The following is a 20,010-nucleotide window of genomic DNA, read 5'->3' as shown; positions in this document are numbered from 1 at the left end:
TATCTTCTGTGTCTGTGTTAATTGGTTTCCCTTTTCTTTGTTGAAGAGGGTCTGTGCAGTCCTTCTGCCTAGTCCACCATCTTGCCGGAACTCCCTCTCCTTCCTTATCTCTTATGGTGGCTTTTGTCTTAAAATCAATTTTATCAGAAATTAATATTGTCAATCTTGCTCTTTTTTGATTGACATTTACTTGATACATTTTTTTCTAACCTTTGATTTTTAGTCTATTTTTGTCTTTGTCTCTAAGGTGTGTCTCCTGTAGACAGCATATTGATGGGTTTTGTTTTCTTATCCATTCTTCAACTCTCTGTCTCTTGAGTGGTGCATTTAATCAATTAATATCATTGTAATTGTGGACAAGTATGAATTTGTTGCTGTCATTTTGTTATGTGTCTTTTCATGGTGTTCCTGGTTTCTTTGTTCCATATAATTGTCTGTGCTCAGCTCATTTTGTTTATGTATCATATTATCATTTCCTTCGTTGTTTTTGTTTTAGTATTTGCTAAATTTTTGTACTTGTCTTCTTTTTTATTGTGATGTTAAAGTTTATCAATTTTCTTTGAGATTACCCTGTGATTTATAATTTTCTCCCCAAATTTAGAACAGTCCATTCTATTTTGTAATCTCTTGACTTCCTCACTATTTAGGAATTCTGTAACTACACAATTTTTTTTTCTCTTTTTAGTTTGTAGTTGTCTTCATTTGCCAGTTAATGTGTCTGGTTCCTTGTTTACAATCTTGTAAGCTTATTTGACTTTGGTTATTTCCATTGCTGTGTTGGTTTCTGGGCTGTCACCATGTGTATTAATGGTTGGTTGTTGTTTGCTATTATTGGTTCTCTGTTCAAAGAACTCCTTTAGTATGTCTTGTAAGGTTGGTCTGGTTTTAACAAATTCCCTTATTTTCTGCTTGTCTGGAAATCTACTAATTTCACCGTCATATTTGAGGGACAATTTTGCTGCATATAAAACTCTTTGTTGAAAATTTTTCTCTTCCAGTGTTTTATATATAGCATCCATTGCCTCTCTCTTTCAAGTTGTCTGCTGAGAAATCAGAGCTTTGTCTATTGGTTACTCTTTGTAGGTAACTTTTTGATTTTCCTGTGCTTCTTTCAGGATTCTTTCTTGTCGTTGGTTTTGGTGAGTTTGATTATGATATATCCTGATGATTTTCTGTTTGGGTCTGTCCTCTTTGGGGTTCATTGGACTTCCTGAATGGATATATTCTCATCTTTCATCGTATCAGGGAAGTTCTCTTCCAACAAATCTTGGACAATTTTCTCAGTCATTTTCTTTTTATCTTCCTGTTCTGGAATTCTGATTACATGTTGGTTATATTTTTATTTATTTATGGTATCTTACATGAATCTTAGGCTTTCTTCTTCTTCTTTTTTTTTTTTTTATTATCTTTTTTCTGATTATCCCTTTACAAAGAAGTATTCAGGTATTTATCTTTGATCTCATTAATTCTGTTTTCCATTTATTTGATTCTACACCTTTGCTCTTGCAGTGTGTTATCTATTTCTGAAATTTAGTATTAATCTTCTGTGTTTCTATTTGTAGATTAGGTATCATTTCTAATTTTTCACTTATTTTGTCATTTTGTTCTTGTATTTTCTTCTGAAATTATTTTAGGGTTTTGCCTATGTTTTCCTTAATTTTGTCAGTATTTTCCCTGATCTTTCTCTCAATAGTTGATGGTATCTAAATATAATTATTTTGAATTCCTTATCAGAAAGTCCCAATGCTGCTTCTCCCTCAGGGATGTGTTCTGGATCTGTATCCTGCTCCCTTTTTTCTACTGTTTTATTTTGCTTCTTTGTGTTGATCTGATAGTCTGTTTTCTCCAAGATATTGTGTCTTTGTTGTATTTATATTTAATTTGTGATTGTGTGTTGGAGTGATGATTTACCCAAGATTTTCCTTTTTATTTATTTTTTTTTTTTGGAGTATCTGAGTAAGCAGGGTACTGTGCTCTTCTATTTGCTAGTTGGCAGAATTTATGCACTCACCACATGTTTTCTGTTGGCTGTGATAGAGAATGAAAGTGGCTGCACAAATCTCTATTACCTGTTTGTGAAGAACAGTTAAGGAAGAGTCACGCTCTTATTAATTGTCCTATATTATTGGCCAGTTGTTGTTGAGGGAAGTGGTGGCTCTTACTCAGTAAAGGGAGCTGCAGTAGGTGTGGGTATGGTTGGGTTGTGTGGGTGTGGTTGCTGTCTCCCACTCAGTTAGACAAAAACTACAATAAAAAAAATCAAAAAAGTAAAAGCAAGAGGACAAAAAACACACACCACGTAAACACATAGGACCAATCATCAAAAAGAGACATAAAAAAAAAAAAAGAGTAAAAGCAATACATGAGGGAAAATATTTAAAGAAATACTTTTAAAAGCCAAATGAAATATGAATAGGAAAAGGGGTGGAAAAAGAAAAAAAAAAAAAAAAACACAATATCTTTGGTTGGGGAGTAAGGGAAAAGAGGTAGAATAGGAGATAATGAAAAAAAAAGGGAGAATGCAAAAAGAAAAGCAGGTAGTGGGGAGAGCCACAGGGAGAGAGAAATGGGAAGCAGGAAAATGAAAGAGAGAAAAAGCAGAAAACTAGAACCTGGGAAGGGAAGAAGAAAGAATCATAATAAGAAGAATGAAACAAAAAATAATAAAAAAAAAAAAAAAAAAAAAAAAAAAAAAAAAAAAAAAAATCTGGATGGTGTGAGGCAGGCCACCCAAGCTCCAGCAGAGCATATAGACTGGGAAGGAATTCCTACTGGCCCAGAAAGTGGATGGGAGTAAGGGATGGCCACACCTCCATTCACCAAGAGCGTGTTGGGTATAGGAATAATAAGGACAATGTCATACCTTTCCAGTCCTCAATGTTTGGTACATCCTTGTGGTCCCTGGCAAATGGAGCCCGTCTTAGGTACCTGGAATCTGAGAAAACGCTGTCACTTTAAATATCCAAAATTGTTGAACCACTTGTAAACATTCTAAATGGCTATGCCCTCCGGACTGCCAAAAGTCCACAACTCAGACAGTCTCCCTCTTTGCTGCTTGCCCTTTTATTCACCAGCCCTCATCTCAGTCCTCTGTCCAGCCCCTGGCTAGCAGGACCGCTTTTTAGGTTAATTCTTAGGTCCTGACACTGTTGGGCAATATCCAAGCTGTCCATTCCGTTGGGATCACTGAGAGACTGCAGCTTCATATGTCTCCTTTTTAGGTGTTTTCATGCAGGTGCTTCTACTAGTTGGAGTTTAGTCCACTTCTGTAGCCTTCTTTTCAAAGCTCAGGGCTCCAATATTATGATCTGTATGTGTGTTAAATGGTTCCTCTTTTCTTTGTTGAAGAGGGTCTGTGTAGTTTGTCTGCCTATTCACCATCTTATGGAACCGCCACACCTCGGTGTTCTTTACTGCCAGGTGTGCATCGATAGTGTGAAAAATATTTGGATAGTAGATTTTGGACTATTGTTGTAAATGCAAAATTTTGGATATTGAGATAGTTGAGAAGTTTGGAGAGGAGAGAAATATATATATTTCTCACAACAGCTGTGTAAGGAAGTTATTACTATCTTCAGTGTGTAGATTAATAGACCAAGGCTCTGCTTAGCTATTTTATTTAACTTTCTTAGGAATGAAGTTTTGAGTCACCTCATTAGGTAAGGAATCCCCCAAGCTACTGAAGTGTGCTTGCTGAGGGCACAGGAAGTATGGAATAGATAGTGAAAGAAGAAAATTATAAAAATCAACTATGAACCTGTGATGAATAACAGAAAAAGATACTTAGTATCCATACATATTTTTTCTTGTTATGTACATATATATGTAGTATTGTAGTAGGCAGGCTTCTAATATGGCCCCTGATGTTCTTGCTTCCTATTGTACATACACCTTCTCCCAATTATTTGAACAAACATCTATCTGAGTACTGCTGTGAAGATATTTTGCTGTTAATTGAATTTCCAAATCACTGACTTTAAGACAAGGGGTTAATCTTTATAGGCTAGGTCTAAGCCCATAAACCCTTTAAAAGCAGAAAGTTTTCAACAGCTGGACCCACATGAGGAAGTCAGAGATTCAATGCATGAAGAAGGATTCAACATGCCTGTTATGAACTGATTTTTATTCCCTACAAGGTATGTTGAAGTCCTAACCCCTGCACCAGTGAGTGTGAAATAGGGTTTCTTTTTTCACAAATGTTTCCAGTTAAATTAACAAAGTCACACCAGAGTAAGGTGTGTCCTGATACTAATCCCTCCTGAAATGTATTTTATTAAAAAGAACAGACAAGGATACAGAATAACACAAAGGGGAAAGACTGCATGTGTGAATCCTTCTGCACACCAAGAAATAACAAACACTGCCCAAATCTATAGAGATTAAAGGTTATAAGAAAGTATCTTCCTTTCAAGGGGACAGAGAGAACATTGCCCTGCTGATGCCCTGAATTTAGACTTCTAGAATTCTTCAGGAGCTCTGGTAGCATAGTGGCTAAGGCACTTGACTGCTAACCAGAAGGCTGGCGGTTCAAACCCACCAGCCACTCCTCGGAAGGAAGGTTGGGCAATCCTACTTCCGTAGTGATACTGCCTCGGAAACCCAAGGAGGGGTCGCTATGAGTCAGGGCTGACTCAACGGCACATAACAACAACAACAACAACAGACTTCAGAACTGTGAAAAATAAATTTCAGGTCTTTTTCGCTACCTTCTTCGTGGTATTTTACTATGGCAGCCTTTGGAGATTATGACAGTACACTACCTGGCTTGAAGATGGAGGGGATCATGTGGCAAGGAATGTAGGCAACCTGTAGGAGCTAAGAGTAGCCCCTGGCTGACCTCCACAAAGAAAAGGGAATCTCAGTTTTTACAATGGCAAGAAATCAAACACTGCCAACAACAAGAATGTTCTTGCGTGTAGACTTTTGCCCAGAGTATTCAGATGAGAACTCAGTGTAGCTGAAAACTTGATGTCTGCCTTGTGGCATCTGGAGCAGGAAACCTGGCTATGTGTGCTGGACTTTTGACATATACAACTGTGAGCTAGTAAATGGGAGTTATTTTAAAACAACAACAACAAAAATAATGGTTAGGAGGTTACAGATTAGTATTTAAATGACACTTTATTTAACTGCAAATATGGTATGACTGTCATGGGGGAAAAATATACCAAAAACATACTAGTATGTTAGCTTTCCTCTTAAATGTCAGACACTCATATTTTTCCTAATTATTACATTCACTTTTGAACATATGGAATCTTAGAAAAGAAAGCAACCAATCACTGATTGCTCAAAATATCATTTTTTATATGATGCTCCTTTCAGCCAGCATGAAAAAAGAATAGAAAGAAAATGATTGTAATTTAATTTTTTTTCCTTCTTTTTTAAACAGTTTTGTTTGTTTGTTTTAAGAAGATCCATTTACTACACTGAAACATTTTAATATGTAATCACTTGTAGTAGATTATTCCCTGATAAAATGTGCCTTATATTCTTAGGGAAATTTTGCAATTTTATTAATTTATTTATTTTCAATGCTTTTGAAGAAGCTCTTCCTTACCAATTTATAAAATCACCAAAATTTTAAACTTGCAAATACTCCTTTAAATCACAAGTATAACTTGTTTTTAAATATGCCTTGAAATGTTTTTTGGTAAATTCTTGACAGATGATCGTCACTGGACTTTATTTGCATGTTTTCAGGATAGCCTCCTCCTAGGTTCTTTATAAATCACTTTAATATCATTTGTCATGTAGATCTTAATGAGTTTTGTGAGACTTTAGTTTACTGAGGTCATAAATTTGTTAAACAATGTAAATAGATCAGAGGAGACTCAAAAGAATTATGATATGGAATAAGATTTGGTGTTGAGTCTTTGGGTGTGGAAAATGGTTACATGCTCAGCTACTGTCTGAAAGATTGTTGATTTACACTCATCCAGAGGCACCTCAGGAAAAAAAGGCCTGGTTATCTGCTTCCAAAAAGGTACATACTTGGGAACCATATGGAGTACATTTCTCCTCTGTATGCATGAGGTTGCCATGAATCAGAACTTGATGACAGTTTGGATTTAAGGAGCCCTGGTGGTGCAGTAGTTAAGTGTTCAGCTGCTAACCAAAAGGTTGATGGTTCCAACCCATTATCCACTCTGTGGGATAAGAATGTGGCAGTTTGCTTTTGTAAAGATTACAACCTTGGAAACATTATGGGGCAGTTCTACTCTGTCCTTTAGGGTTGCTACATGTTGGGATCAAGTTAATGACAATGGTTTTTTTTTTTTTTTTTTTTAAATTAAAAGTAGATCCCTCCATAATCTGGGGAAGGATTTAACAAGCACAGCATAATATGTGAGTGGCATAGGGTTCTGGATGAATCATTGGTACTCAGGACAAGTGCAGAATAACATCAAAGATTTCAACATTCAGAAGCAGAGCACAGGTATTGATTCTCTACAAGTAAAGGCAAAAAGTAAGCTTTTGAACTGGCAATAAAGTTGAGTTGCTGCTAAGACCCAATATTTCTATTAAGATTCTAGAATCATGGTTTCTGTGGAAATCCAGACAGGCTAGCAAGTGTTCATCATTATGTATCTGTCAAGAGTAACATACTGTCAGCTACTAGAATGGAAATCAAAAGGAGGATTACAATCCTTGAGAGACCATTGGAAAGAACAAGAAAATACATGTAGTCCTAAAATTGGACACCAAGGTTATGTTTAGGTTTCAAATATAATGTAAAAGTCTTCCTCTTTAAACATGGCAGGAAGATAAAATTATACGAGCAGCTGTATGGGTTTTGATGTGTAGGTCCAAAATGCTAAGCTAAAGCTTCTTTTGTTTCTCTTAATTCTGGTGAAGATTGATCCCAAAGATTGGGTCACTGCTGAGCCTGCAGCTGTGGGTGAAAGCTATAGTTCAATTTGATTAAAACTAATTACTCTAATGATTTAAAATGCAAAAACACATTTTAATGTTTTGCACTTGTTAGACTTTTTGTTTGTGTGATTTGTTGTTGTGTTTTTTATTTTTAAGAACACTTCTGAATTACTTTTGTGCTCATAAATAGCTATCAAATTTGAACCATACTTCTCTGACATCAATTACAATGTATTACCATGGACTATGCAGTTTTCTTTCACCACCCATTTGGCAGTTTGTCCTACCTTTGTGGCTTGTGTGTTGCTAAAATGCTGGAAGCATATTTCCAATACCAGCAGGTTCATCTGTGCTGGAAAGGTTTCAGCAGAGCCTCCAGACTAAGACAAAGTAGGAAGAAAGGCCTGGTGGTCTACTTCTGAAAATTAGCCCCATGCAAACCCTATGGATCACAATAGATTATTGTCTGATATAATAATAGAAATTGGATCCTTTGTTGGATTAGAAGAAACTAAAAGTACACAATGGCTGCAGCAATGCACTTGTGTATACCAATAATTATGAAAATGTCACAAGACTGAACATTTTATTCTGTGATATACAGGGCCACTATGAACTGGAGATGACTTTAGGGCAACTAGCAACAATATGAGAAGAAGCTTCGGTAGTTGGAAAATATGGCATTGGTGAAAGAAATGACTCCAGATATCACATGATAGAATTTTTCAAGACCAATGACTTACTCTTTGCTAAAACCTTTTTTCAACAACATAAATGATGACTGTTTATGTGGACCTTGCCAGATGGAATGCACAGGAATCAGATTGACTACATTTGTGAAAAAACATGGTGGAGAAGCTCAAAATCATCAGTCACAACAAAGCTAGGAGCTGACTGTGGAACAGACCATCAATTGCTCATTTGCAAGTTCAAGTTGAAGTTGAAGAAAATTAAAACAAGTCCACAAGAGTTAAAATACAAACTTGATTATGTGTCACCTGCATTTATTTAGAGACCATCTTAAGAATAAATTTGATGCATTGAATACCAATTACTGAAGACCAAATGAATTGTGACGATATCAAAAAATCATACATGAAGACCAATCTTTTCCTGTTTTCTCAACCATAGACCACATTTGAGAATCTAATGAAAATATGAATTTTCCGGGGGGAGGGCAGGCAGGAACTCATGTATAGAGCTTAACCTAAAATGTCTTAAATCTTCCACTGATCTTTTGGAGTTGCAAAATTGATTCTTGCCTTAGGCAGAGTGATTTATTTTAGGTTCTTACAAAAAGGGTGTGGAGACATCATCTTCTGACCTCCTCTACCTTCAAAGTGAGGAGAGAGAATCACCATCAGCAGCCCAAAGCTGATTCCTATGATATCAGACATGCCTCCACCCTCCAATCTCCTTACCAATTGTGACACCAACTTTCCTTCCATGACACTTTTTATTTCTCTGCTGGGTTCGATATGTTGCAATGGCCAAACAGAATTCACAGACACTACTCATGGTTATGGGGTTCATTAGGGAAGTAACAGGTTATAATTCAGGATCAGGAATGCTCAGGATACATTTCTTCCATCAGGACGGCCTTTCCTCTGCAATGCCCGCAGGCATGTCTTTGGCCCTTGGCTGGCATCTTGGCCTGGCCTCTACTTTGCTTGGGCAGGTGTTACAAAGCTCTTTTGGCTCTGCCGATAGGTGCACTTAGGTGTACTCCACTCTTCCAGCAAGGCTCCTGCCCAAAGGTTCTCAGCTTTCTCGATTTGTGGTTTGGCAAACCTGCTGCTCTGTCTTGTCCTAGACTCTTGATTCTGCTGCCACTGCTGCCACCATCTCTCTACTGTCTCTTTGCCATCGTCTCAGTGCAGGGATCGTGGGTCCAAGAACATGCTCCACTCTTGGCTCTTTTCTGTCTTAATGGTAGTGAGATCCCCCTTTTTTTTCCCACTGGGATGGCTCATTACAAGCCTAGCAAGATGGCAAAACTGACAGATCATCACATTAAGGTTCCATACACCTTATTTTGCACAGTCCCACCCTCACAAGGGAACCGTGTATCTTATTCACATTATTAGCTAGTGACCCAATCCCCTTGATGGCCCAGAAGTACCTGACATTTGCATAGTCCCATCTAGTCATTTGGTGGGAGTCAAAAGTCCATGGCTAGAAGAACTGTACTAAGTAATTCACTGCAGCACTGTCCTCTGTCTAAATCACCATGGTCTAAATAAATTTTTAGACACTTACAATTTTAAAACTTGAATTTTGTGGAAATATTCTTAGGTGATCTGATTTTAAAGCAATCTGATTTTAGCTGAAATGCCCTGTTCTTAAAATAGCAGTAGACACAACAGTTAGATATCCTGCTAGGTTCTGATGGTACATGCCTTTATTATTACAGTCTGTTTATTTTGAAGTTGTTGCAATCAATGGTTTTACTTTTTGGGTAGGATTAAATATTACATATGTTATTTAAGGCTGAAAGAAAGTTAAAAATTTGCTAGGGTTTTTAAGGATTTTAAAATGGTGCAAAAAGGCAGTGGAGGCCACATGTTCTGACCTCCTCTAACCCCACAAGAGGAAGACAGAATCACCATGAATAGCCCAAGCCCTATTTCTGTAAGGCCAGACATGTTGCCTCCTTCCAGCCCTTTCACCAACCGTTCCTCCGAAAGCACCCACCACCTCTCTCCTGGGTTCAATAATTCACTGCAGTGGTCACACAGAACTCACAGATTACTGGGTTTATTAGGGAAGCACCAGGCTACAATTCAAGTTCAAGAAAAACGCTCAGTCTCTTTCCCATCCCACAGTCTCTCTCCTAACAGTCTCTCAGAGTCTCTCTCCCAACAGTAAGCATCCCTCGATGTCTCGCTCAGCAATGTGTGTCTCTTGCATCTCTTTCCCAGCAGTGTGTGTCTCTTTCAGCAGCACATCTTCCTCAGCCAGCAGCCAGAGAGAGACCTCTTCTGCCTCTAGGAGGCATCCTTTTGAGCCTGGCAGAGTGGCCAAACTAACCAATCATAACATCAGAATTCTAACCTGAGGGAGAACAGGAACATTCCAGAACATTGCTTTGTGTTGTGCCCAACCGAAATACCCCAGGAGGATAACTTTTACAATCAGGAGCTCCTCAGTTGCTCACAGCAAATTCCACTACAGAATTTACAAAGACATGGCTAGAGAAGCCATACTAGGTAATTTACCACACTGCAAATGGGTAGTGATTTTCTGAGAAGGAGTGATAGTTTTCTTGAAAGGGGTGGCACTGTGGAAATTGGGTGCACACGCAGTTGTACATCTTGCTGGGATACTTGGCATGAGACACAAAGACTGTTTGGATACTTGACATAACTTATTATGGGACGTTGCACATGCACTGTCTCTCAGCACATTGGTTCAAATCCCAGTGGGTGCCTGCCAAAGGGGGAGGGAGGCCGCATCTTCTGACTTCCTCTAACCCCACAAGAGGAAGACAGAACCACCATCAGTAGCCCAAGGCCTATTCCTGCAAGGCCAGATATGCTGCCTTCCTCCAGCCCTTTCACCAACCCTGGCACCAACCATTCCTCCTGTAGCACCCACCAACTCTCTGCTGGGTTTGATAATTTGCTGTAGTGGCCACACAGAACTCACAGATTATGGGGTTTATTAGGGAAGCATCAGACTACAATTCAAATTCAGAAATGTACTCAATCTCTTGCAGCCGGCCATCTCACTCAGCAGCCAGCAATCTCAGTAGCACATTGCTCTCTCAGTAGTGCTTGTCTCTTGCATCTCAGCAGTGTGTGTCTCTCACGTCTCTCAGGAGCACGTATCTTTCAGCAGCATATCTTTCTCAGCCAGCAGTCAGAGAGACTCCTTCTGCCTTTAGGAGGGTTCCTTTTGAGCTTGGCAGAGTGGCCAAACTAACCAATCCCATATCAGAATTCTATTCACCTGAGAGAAATAGAACTTCCCAGAAGATTGCTTCATGCTACTCTCAACAGAACTACCCCAGGTGGGTAAGTTTAATAATCAGGAGTTACTCAGTGGCTTATGGCAAATTCCATGGAGTTTACAAAAACTTATGGCTAAAAAAGCCATACTATGGGAGCTCTGGTAGCATAGTGGTTAAGACACTTGCCTGCTAACCAGACGGCTGGAGGTTCAAACCCACCAGCCACTCCTCGGAAGGAAGGTTGGGCAATCCTACTTCCGTAGTGATAACTGCCTCGGAAACCCAAGGAGGGGTCGCTATGAGTCGGGGCCGACTCGACGGCACTTAACAACAACAACAACAATGTAACTTACAAAACTGCAGTGGCTTTGCCTCAAACTGGCACCTCAGGGAGGTCATATAGCAGTCATCTCGTGATGTGCACATGCTTAGAGAGCTGAATCAAGCTGGTTGCTTGCAAAGCATATTACAAGGATTTGGTGGGTTGTTGGTTACTTCTCTATCCTATGTTCCAGGATGTGGTTTGGCCTTTAGCCCTAGCACTTAGGCTTGCAGTTTGTGTTTTTATTTAACCCTTTGCTTCCTGCCACCTTCCTCCTGTCTCAGGAGAGTGAGTCTAGTTTGGGATAAGAATGTCAAAGAACAATCAGGGGAATGGTGTCTATTTTTGTTATGCTGCTGAGATTTTTCTTCTTTTATCTATTTATTTTCCTTTACCTCATCAATCATGTCTACAGTATCTGCTTTAAATCCTTGCCTGATAACTTTAACATCTATATCATTTATTGGTTCTTTTTTTTTCTTCTTTTCCCTCTTGAATATAGGTTACTTTTCCTGGTACTTCATACATTGAGTAATTTTACTTAGTAGCTTGAATATTGTGTTCTGTTGTGGAAACTTGGATTCTCTTGCATTTCTCAAAAAATGTTGATGTTTTGTTTAGCAAGCAATTACTTTAACTCAAAATGCAAAATCTATCACTTTCAAATTTTGCAGTGATTCATAATAACTATGTATATGGGCAGAATAAATATTACAGGGGCCAACCGATGATGTTTAAATTTATACACTGAATTTGTGTTTTCGTGCATTGTCTTTCCTGGGATATCCCACTCAGTACCCAATTTTCCTGGTTACTCCAAGCATCTTTTTCTGGTTCTTCTGGCAAACCTCTTTTTGGAGTTTTAGCCACGCTGTGCTGCTGTAGTAAACAAGCCACCCTCTGATCAGAGCAGTAAAAAGCGAAACAATGCATGCCAATTGCTTCCTCTATGTTTTGACTCCACTCCAAAATCTGTCTCCTTTTATTCATTCTTAAGAGCCTTTATATAATTGTTTAGATTTTATGAAAAGTTTATAGTTGTTATCTGCAGGAAGTAGAACTTGTTAGTCACTTACTTTTCCTTACTGGCAGCAGAATTGTCAACTTCCTCTGTTCATTCTTCTATTAGTAATGTTACATTTGTTGCTAGTGCCAGCAATGAAATCTCAGTTTAAAATCCTTTTGCTAAGAAATTCATCCTTGATCTTTACCTGTGTTTTAACATCTTTTAAAGATAGTATTTTTGTTACTATTAAAGTAATACTCATGAGAATTAAGACAGCTTGCATTTATTCAGCCTTTAACTGCCAAGTTCTGTTAAATGCTTTGCATATGCTGTTTCACCATAACCAATCCTATAAAATAAATGTTAGTCACATTTTGGAAATGAGGAACTCTAACTTGCCCAACACAAGTATTATCTTTACCCATACACTAAACTAAAATTATAAAATAAAGTAGTTATATCTCTATACAATTATATACATATATATGCTTTTTTATTTAAATAGTGGTTTGTGTCCTAATTTTTCCCCTGTGTTTTTAAAATTTTGTACTTCTTGAGAAAGAAAATAGCAACAACTAACAACTAAATGCATTTCTAACCTTCTAATCTCAGATTTAAAGCTTATTATTTGAATACAGATACTCATTTCAAGAATCTTAGTAGTCTTATTAGAGTCATCATCATGTTTTGAATGTTTGAATGGAAGATACATATTGTCCATTTAAATGATTCTGGTTTACACTCATCTACTTTCATGCCACTTAAATTTACCAACCATAAGCAATAGCTTCTTTTTTCTGTACTTGAATAGACAACCCCTCATATACACGGGTATTTTAAATCTTCCTTTCCTTTCTTTAGAATACTGAAAAAACAAACCAAACCCACTGCCATTGAGTTGGATCCAACTTCTAGTGACACCTCCTTGGGTTTCTGAGAGGGTATCACTACGGAAGTAGATTGTGCACTCTTCCTTCCAAGGTGTGTTAGCAGTCAAATGCTTTAGGCACTATGCCACCAGAGCTCCTTTCTTTAGAATAGCCTGGCCAAATAGAACTTTCTGTGATGATGGAAATCCTCTATGTTTCCACTGTCTGATAAGGTAGTCACTAGTCTAGTAGCATAGTGTCCAAGGCATTTGACTGCTAACCAGAAGGCTGGAGGTTCAAACCCACCAGTCACTCCACAGAAGGAAGGTTGGGCCATCTACTTCCGTAGTGATGCTGCCTCGGAAACCCAAGGAAGGGTCGCTATGAGTCAGATGTGACTCAACAGCAGTAAGTTAGATTTACTATATACAAAATTGTGTATTCTAAACATGTATGGTCATTATGGTGGTTTCTCTTTATCTGATCTTTCTAGTACATTTAAAATTTTAAGCTCATGTTTTCCTTTTCTCCGTGGAAACTGCCCTTCAAAAAAAAAAAAAAAAACTCACTGCCTTCAGCCTTCAAGTTGATTCCGAGTCATAGCAACCCCCCTAGGGTTTTCCAGGCTGTAAATCTTTACAGAAGTACTTTCCTCCATCTTATTTCCGCAAGGCACCTGGTAGATTTGAACCACTGACTTTCTGGTTAGCAACCAAATGCCTTATCCACTACACTGCCAGAGCTCCATATAGAAACTGCCATTACAGACCGCTATTTGTTCTGGTCTCCGCTAGGCTTTTGACTGTAGGAATTTTCTGGGGAAATCATTTTTGAGCCTGTTTAGCCATTTCCTTTGAGTCCCTGGGTGGCACAAATGGTTATGTTTGACTACTAGCTGAAAGTTTGGCAGCACCTCAGACTTGGCACAGCTGGCAATCTGCTTCCACAGGGTCCCAGCCTCTAAAACCCTACGGAAGACAGTTCTACTCTGTACACATGAGGTTTTCAGGAATCTGAATCCACTTGAAAGTCGCAGCTAGCAACACACCACCACTGCCTTCCTAACCTCTGGTAGCTTTCTAAGTACTGGTAACTAACATTGACTGAATTAGGTATTAAATTACTCTCTTTTACAGAAAAAAGAAATATCTCTAAAGAAAAGTTCTCACAATTAGTTATTGTGTTGGTTTAATTGTAAACCATGAATGTGAGCATATAAAAAATTGATTGTTGGATGACTTTTTTACTTTTTGTATTCGAAACCTTTCAGTTTATTTCATGATGTTTTGATCTTTATCATTTCAGGATCACCAAACAATTTTAAGAGCATGGGCTGTGAAAGATTTTGCTCCAAATTGCCCTTTGTATGTCCAGATATTAAAGCCTGAAAATAAATTCCATATCAAATTTGTTGGTAAGTTTAGTCTCAAATGAATTTTCTCACACTCCTATTATGATTTTAAGAGTCATGTCTTAGAATTTAATGGATATTATACAGTCAGGACAATATAGAATAGAATAGAATTTCTTTGTTATCATCTATTTGTTGTAAGAAATTTTTAAAATTTAATATGTGGGAAGATAATGTTTTGGGATTGAATCTTCACTTTTTTATCTAATCTGATGAGTTTAGCAACTAAAATTACTGGATATCTAAGTAAGTCTAAATAGATTAGTAATACATTTACACATAATACTGACACAGACTTCAAATACCAGATCTTAAGTTTATACATAGACATATATTACTTCCTTATAGATTATTTAGCATATGTATATAGAAGCTTAATATGCAACAGAAAAAATGTATTAAAATGTACTCAGGTATATTTAAATAGGTTTAATTTGGGTGTAGATTTTAAAACAATTCCAGAAGATGCTGCATGTAAGTTGATTTTTTTTTTTTTCTTTCTTTCTTGCTGGAAACACTGCTTTTAAAATAATTGATCACATGAGATTATATTTTGAGCTATTAGGAAATTGGATATTAAGCTAGTACTTTATTTTGGGGAGCTCTGGTAGCATAGTGGCTAAGGCACTTGACTGCTAACCAGAAGGCTGGCGGTTCAAACCCACCAGCCACTCCTCGGAAGGAAGGTTGGGCAATCCCACTTCCGTAGTGATACTGCGTGGGAAACCCAAGGAGGGGTCGCTATGAGTCAGGGCTGACTCGACGGCACATAACAACAACAACAACAACTTTATTTTGTTCCCAAATACTTCTGTAGGAGAGAGGAACTGATTTTGATTCAGACAGTAATTTATATTATTTCTTTTAAAGCATAACAACCTTGTCATTTCTGAGGTGGTATTTTATCTTAATCATTAAAATTAAATCATCTTAGCTGTGTGTCAGCAAAAAAGTATTTCCTTCAGAAGATGTACTCTCATACTTAAAATGCTTACCTATTACAATATTATGTTTGAAAAAAAAAATAGGAAACACTGAGAAATTTTAAACTAAGGAAAAGAAAACCATGAAATTATTGCTATTTAATTTGCTATTACAGCTGCCAGCCTTCTTTCTAATGACATCATTTATTTTTTTCTCCAAAAATGTATAACAAAAACTTAAATCAATGGCTCTCTGCTCTGACTGCTTATTAGTATCTCACTGGAAGATTTTCAAAGTATTGATCCTAGAGATTCTGAGTTAAATGGTCTGAGAACAGAGCTTCATTATTTTTTTCCAAAGCTTTTTGGTTGTTCTAACATTTCCGAGTCAGGGTTGGGAAATACTACTTTAGATTTTACTTATATTTCAGTACCTTTTAAAGGGGGCCTTTTGTTTCTGGTTTTGTTAAAACATTTAACTCTAGGCTTATTTAACATGATTATGAATATTCTCAAATAAATATTTATTAAGCTCTTAAAATATGCACTACTCCTAGCTTTATGAGTACTGTGGTTGATGCAAAGTGAACCAAGCTGTCATGGTTTTTGGCCTAAAGGCACTTATCTGCTATTTCAACAAACATGATTTATAATGGCATTTGGCCTCAACTTCCTTTGGCCTTAATGTTCTCAAATCATAAATAAGGGTTGCTGTTGTTCTTAGGTGCCATCCAGTTGATTCTGACTCATAGTGACCCTATGTGACAGTAGATCTGTCCCACAAGGTTTTCTAGGGTCTGGTAGCACAGTGCCTAAGGTATCTGACTGCTAACCAGAAGGAAGCAAGACTGGGCAATCTTCTTCAATAAAGATTTACCACCTTGGAAACCCAATGGGGGTCGCTGTGAGTTGGAATCAACCCTATGTCAGTGGATTTGGGTTTTTGGTTTTAATCTGTACAGGAGCAGATAGTCAGGTCTTTTCAACCACAGAGCAGCTGGAGAATTTGAACCACTGACCTTACAGTTAGCAGCTGAGCATTAAACCATTGTGCTACCAGGCTCCTTAAGGGTGATGCTACAATTTTAGAAGAGTTTTTTTTTTTTTTAATTGCAAAAATAAGAGGAGTGAAAAAGCTAAATCTTAAAAGTTGAGTTTTGGTATTCCATCAAACCTGGATTCAACTCCCAATTTTACCGTGTTACCAGGTTGGACAACTCATTTAACATGACTAAAGCCTCTGGTAGCATAGTGCCCAAGGCACTTACATACTAACCAGAAGGCTGGTGGTTCAAACCCACCAGCCACTCCTCGGAAGGAAGGTTGGGCAATCTACTTCTGTAGTGATACTGCCTCGGCAACCCAAGGAGGGGTCACTATGAGTCGCCTCTGACTCGAGGGCACATAACAGCAACAACAAGAAGCCTCTTTTCTTCAACTGAAAATTTAAAATAACAGTACTTCCTTTGTAGACATTTTTGTGAAATTAAATGGAAATATGTATGTAAATTACTCCATCTATATCCTGTTACATATATAATTGTTGCTGTTGTTGTTATGTGCCGTTGAGTCGGACCCGATGACTCACAGTGACCCCTCCTTGGGTTTTCGAGGCAGTTAGCACTCAATAAATTCAAATATTTATCTATAAGATCATTGTACCTAAATTACTCCCTTATTTTGATTGTTTAGGAAAAGGAATTATTATTATTATTACGTTGGCAAAATTTTCATCATAACTGCCAATGATTTGTTATGAAAAATATACTTTAGGTAGATAGTGCTGCTGAGAGCACTAGACAACATCTGAAAATATGCATTTAAATTTGAGTGTCACCACTTAAGACTTCAGTAACAAATTTAGTAATCTAAACTCTAGTTTCTTTGCTTGTTAACTGCTTATAATATATATGATGCTTCATTTCCACTGGAAACAATTAACAGTGAAGACTGAATAAATATTATCTGCAATATATTAAGTGTTCAATAAATGTGTGTTGAATCTGTTTCTTAAAAAACTGTATATTGTCTGGAAAGATGGTTTGTAAGGTTGAATTTGTTATAATTAAAATTCAGAATAAGCTTTGGTTCCTTTTCTCTTCTAATGAAAACCATTGATGTGCTCCCAACAGATAAATCAAATTCATTCTAATAGTCTACTTTTTCAAACAAGGTTTACAGAAACTATTGCACTGGTTCTCTTATAAATTATTTTGTTGTCATTATTTTGATAAACACATTGGAATGGATTATTTAAAAATTCTATCCCAGTAGTTTCTCTCAACTCCTCATTTATTGCACCTGTTACAATTCCTTTTAGTAGTTGTCTGTGTTCTTTGACAACACAGACAATCCCTGAGACTACAACATCTCAGGGAAGCTCTTGTTCTATTATTAAAAGATGAAAACATCTTGGTTTCATTAAAATGTCATAAAAACAGTTTGGGATGATGTATGTGGCTTTCAAACCAATGTAATAAGTTTTATATCTCAGCATTAAATTAAAAAGGTAATAGACTTTACCTTTCAAAAGGCAGTATATCAATCTTGGTTTGTGTGGGAGGTTGTTAAAGTAATTGTCCCCAGACAAATGTTCTCACTGTCCTCCCTATAGTCTGTGTCTCATTGCAATGTGAGTTTTCAGCTTTTTCCAAGAAAAGGTGGAATCTGTTTTCATACTCCTTGAATATGGGTTGGTCATGTGTCTTGTTTTGAACAGTAAAATGTGACAAAAGTTATAATGTACAACATATGAAGCTAAGCCTAAAAGGCCACACAACTTCCTCTTTGTTTTTATTGGAACACTGCCCTGAGACTGCATTTGAAAAAACCTGTTTTCCACCTTAAAACAAGTCCACATGAAAAGTGAAGCTCATCCATCCCAAGCACCCCACTTAACTCCAGCATCCACCTTCCTTATCAGCAACCCAAAGAATCTTGTTAACACACAGAGAAGTATGAGAAATAAAATGGTGGTTGTTTTAAGTCAGTAGGTTGTGAGGTTGCATGTTAAAGAGCAGTAGCTAACTATTACTGATTTAAAAAATACATAGTTGCTATAATTTTAAACCATACTCCCTTGATAATATGCATTATATTCTGGTCCTGAGTATTAAATAAGCATGTTTGCAGTTATCACAGGATATAAAGATACCTTGTTGTTTAAATAGCCTCTGTACCTTACCCTAAATTGAGGAAATCCTATCAAGATTACAATTTATGTATTTTTCTTAAATCAAATACATGTTATTAAAAGAAACATGAAAGAAAAAGAGAAACCTCAAAATTTGATTTATATATATAGAAAATATGAGAAAGCAAAAATAAAACCACAACCCAGCATCTATTTCTTTATGCATAACTGCCATTTATATCTTTTATGGATCTCCCTCTCATGGACAAAATGACTGATGCATTATTTAAAGTAAAGCAGTAGTATCAATTATTACACTATTAATAATAATTTAAATAGTCTTTACAGATCAGATGTGTATGTTAAAAGTCTATATGGAAGTGATTTCAACAATAGAGACAGTAGGCCCTCTTCATATCACTAAGAGAGAAAAATAAAAATAGCATAGAGGTAGAAAGGAAGAATGAAATACTTGGTGAAATAAATTTTAGTAAGAGATGATTACAAATACAAATACACTATAAATTATAATGATAAATGCAAGTAACTTAAAATATACATCACAGATAACATGGTAATTTTTATTACAAAATTTCTAAGAAAAAAAAATCAAATGTTGCTTATGAAGAAGTACATTTTACTTTCATCAGATTTAGCTCTCAACAAGTAGATAAAAGATTGGCTGTTCGAAACCACCCAGAGGACCTCAGAAGACAGACCTGGAAATTTGCTTCCAAAAGGTCACAGCCTTTGGAGCCCTCTTGAGCAGTTCTGCTCTGCACACAAGGGGTCCGCATGAGTCAGAAACAACAGGGTGGCAACTAACAACAATAATCTCTTTTATGATAAATTTGTCAAAGTGCATTGGTTAAAGCTATTATCTTTGGAATGATGCATTCCTGGATCAAATTTTTGTTACATAGATTAACTACTGGAGCTTCAGGCGTCTTCATCTCTCCAACTTTGAGTTCTTCAATTTGTAAAATGGGGATAATACTGTCAAACACCCCAAAGGTTATTGTGATAAAAACAGTTTTTAAAAACTCAGAAGAAAAATGCCACCTACTAACCACTCAATAAATGATAGCTATCAAACTGTTGCTATTATTACTGATATATTAATTGCTTATTTTTAATCCTCAAAGCAAATATATATGATTTTTTTAAATGATATTTTATTATGTTTTTCACGAAAGCTTATAAAATAAGCTAGGTACCCATTTGACAATTTCTATACAAATTGTTTAGTGACATTAGTTACATTATTCATAATATGTCAACATCTTCTTTAATTGTGTTTTCTTTGTCTGTTTTCAGTGTTCTACTTTCCCTGTCCCCATATCTTCTCATCTTTGTGTTTGAGTAACTGTTGACCTTTTTGTCTTATGTAGATGGTTTTTAATGGAATACCATATTCAGGAGTAATATCCTTTATTTTGTGGGCCAATCTGTTATTTTGTTAAAAGGTGCCTTCAAGAAAGAAGAAAACCAAAATTAATGGAAACAATCAGTCCTAGC

General features: G+C 36.8%; 1 protein-coding gene across 1 annotated transcript in view; it reads left to right on the top strand.

Moving 5' to 3' along the window:
* KCNT2 (potassium sodium-activated channel subfamily T member 2) overlaps positions 1 to 20,010 on the top strand; it is a gene marked incomplete at its 3' end in the record, with an annotated part of 574,934 nt that overhangs the window by 330,623 nt on the left and 224,301 nt on the right. Inside the window, exon 13 of the mRNA XM_007941175.1 lies at positions 14,331 to 14,439. Within this exon, the coding sequence (XP_007939366.1) occupies positions 14,331 to 14,439 (109 nt within the window). The remainder of the gene's footprint in view (positions 1 to 14,330; positions 14,440 to 20,010) is intronic.

This window comes from Orycteropus afer, unplaced genomic scaffold, assembly GCF_000298275.1.
Source record: "Orycteropus afer afer isolate SDZICR_OR568_19922 unplaced genomic scaffold, OryAfe1.0 scaffold00075, whole genome shotgun sequence".
Lineage (NCBI taxonomy): Eukaryota > Metazoa > Chordata > Mammalia > Tubulidentata > Orycteropodidae > Orycteropus > Orycteropus afer.
The sequence above is the reverse complement of the archived record's forward strand: the minus strand, read 5'-3'. Positions and strand labels throughout refer to the sequence as shown.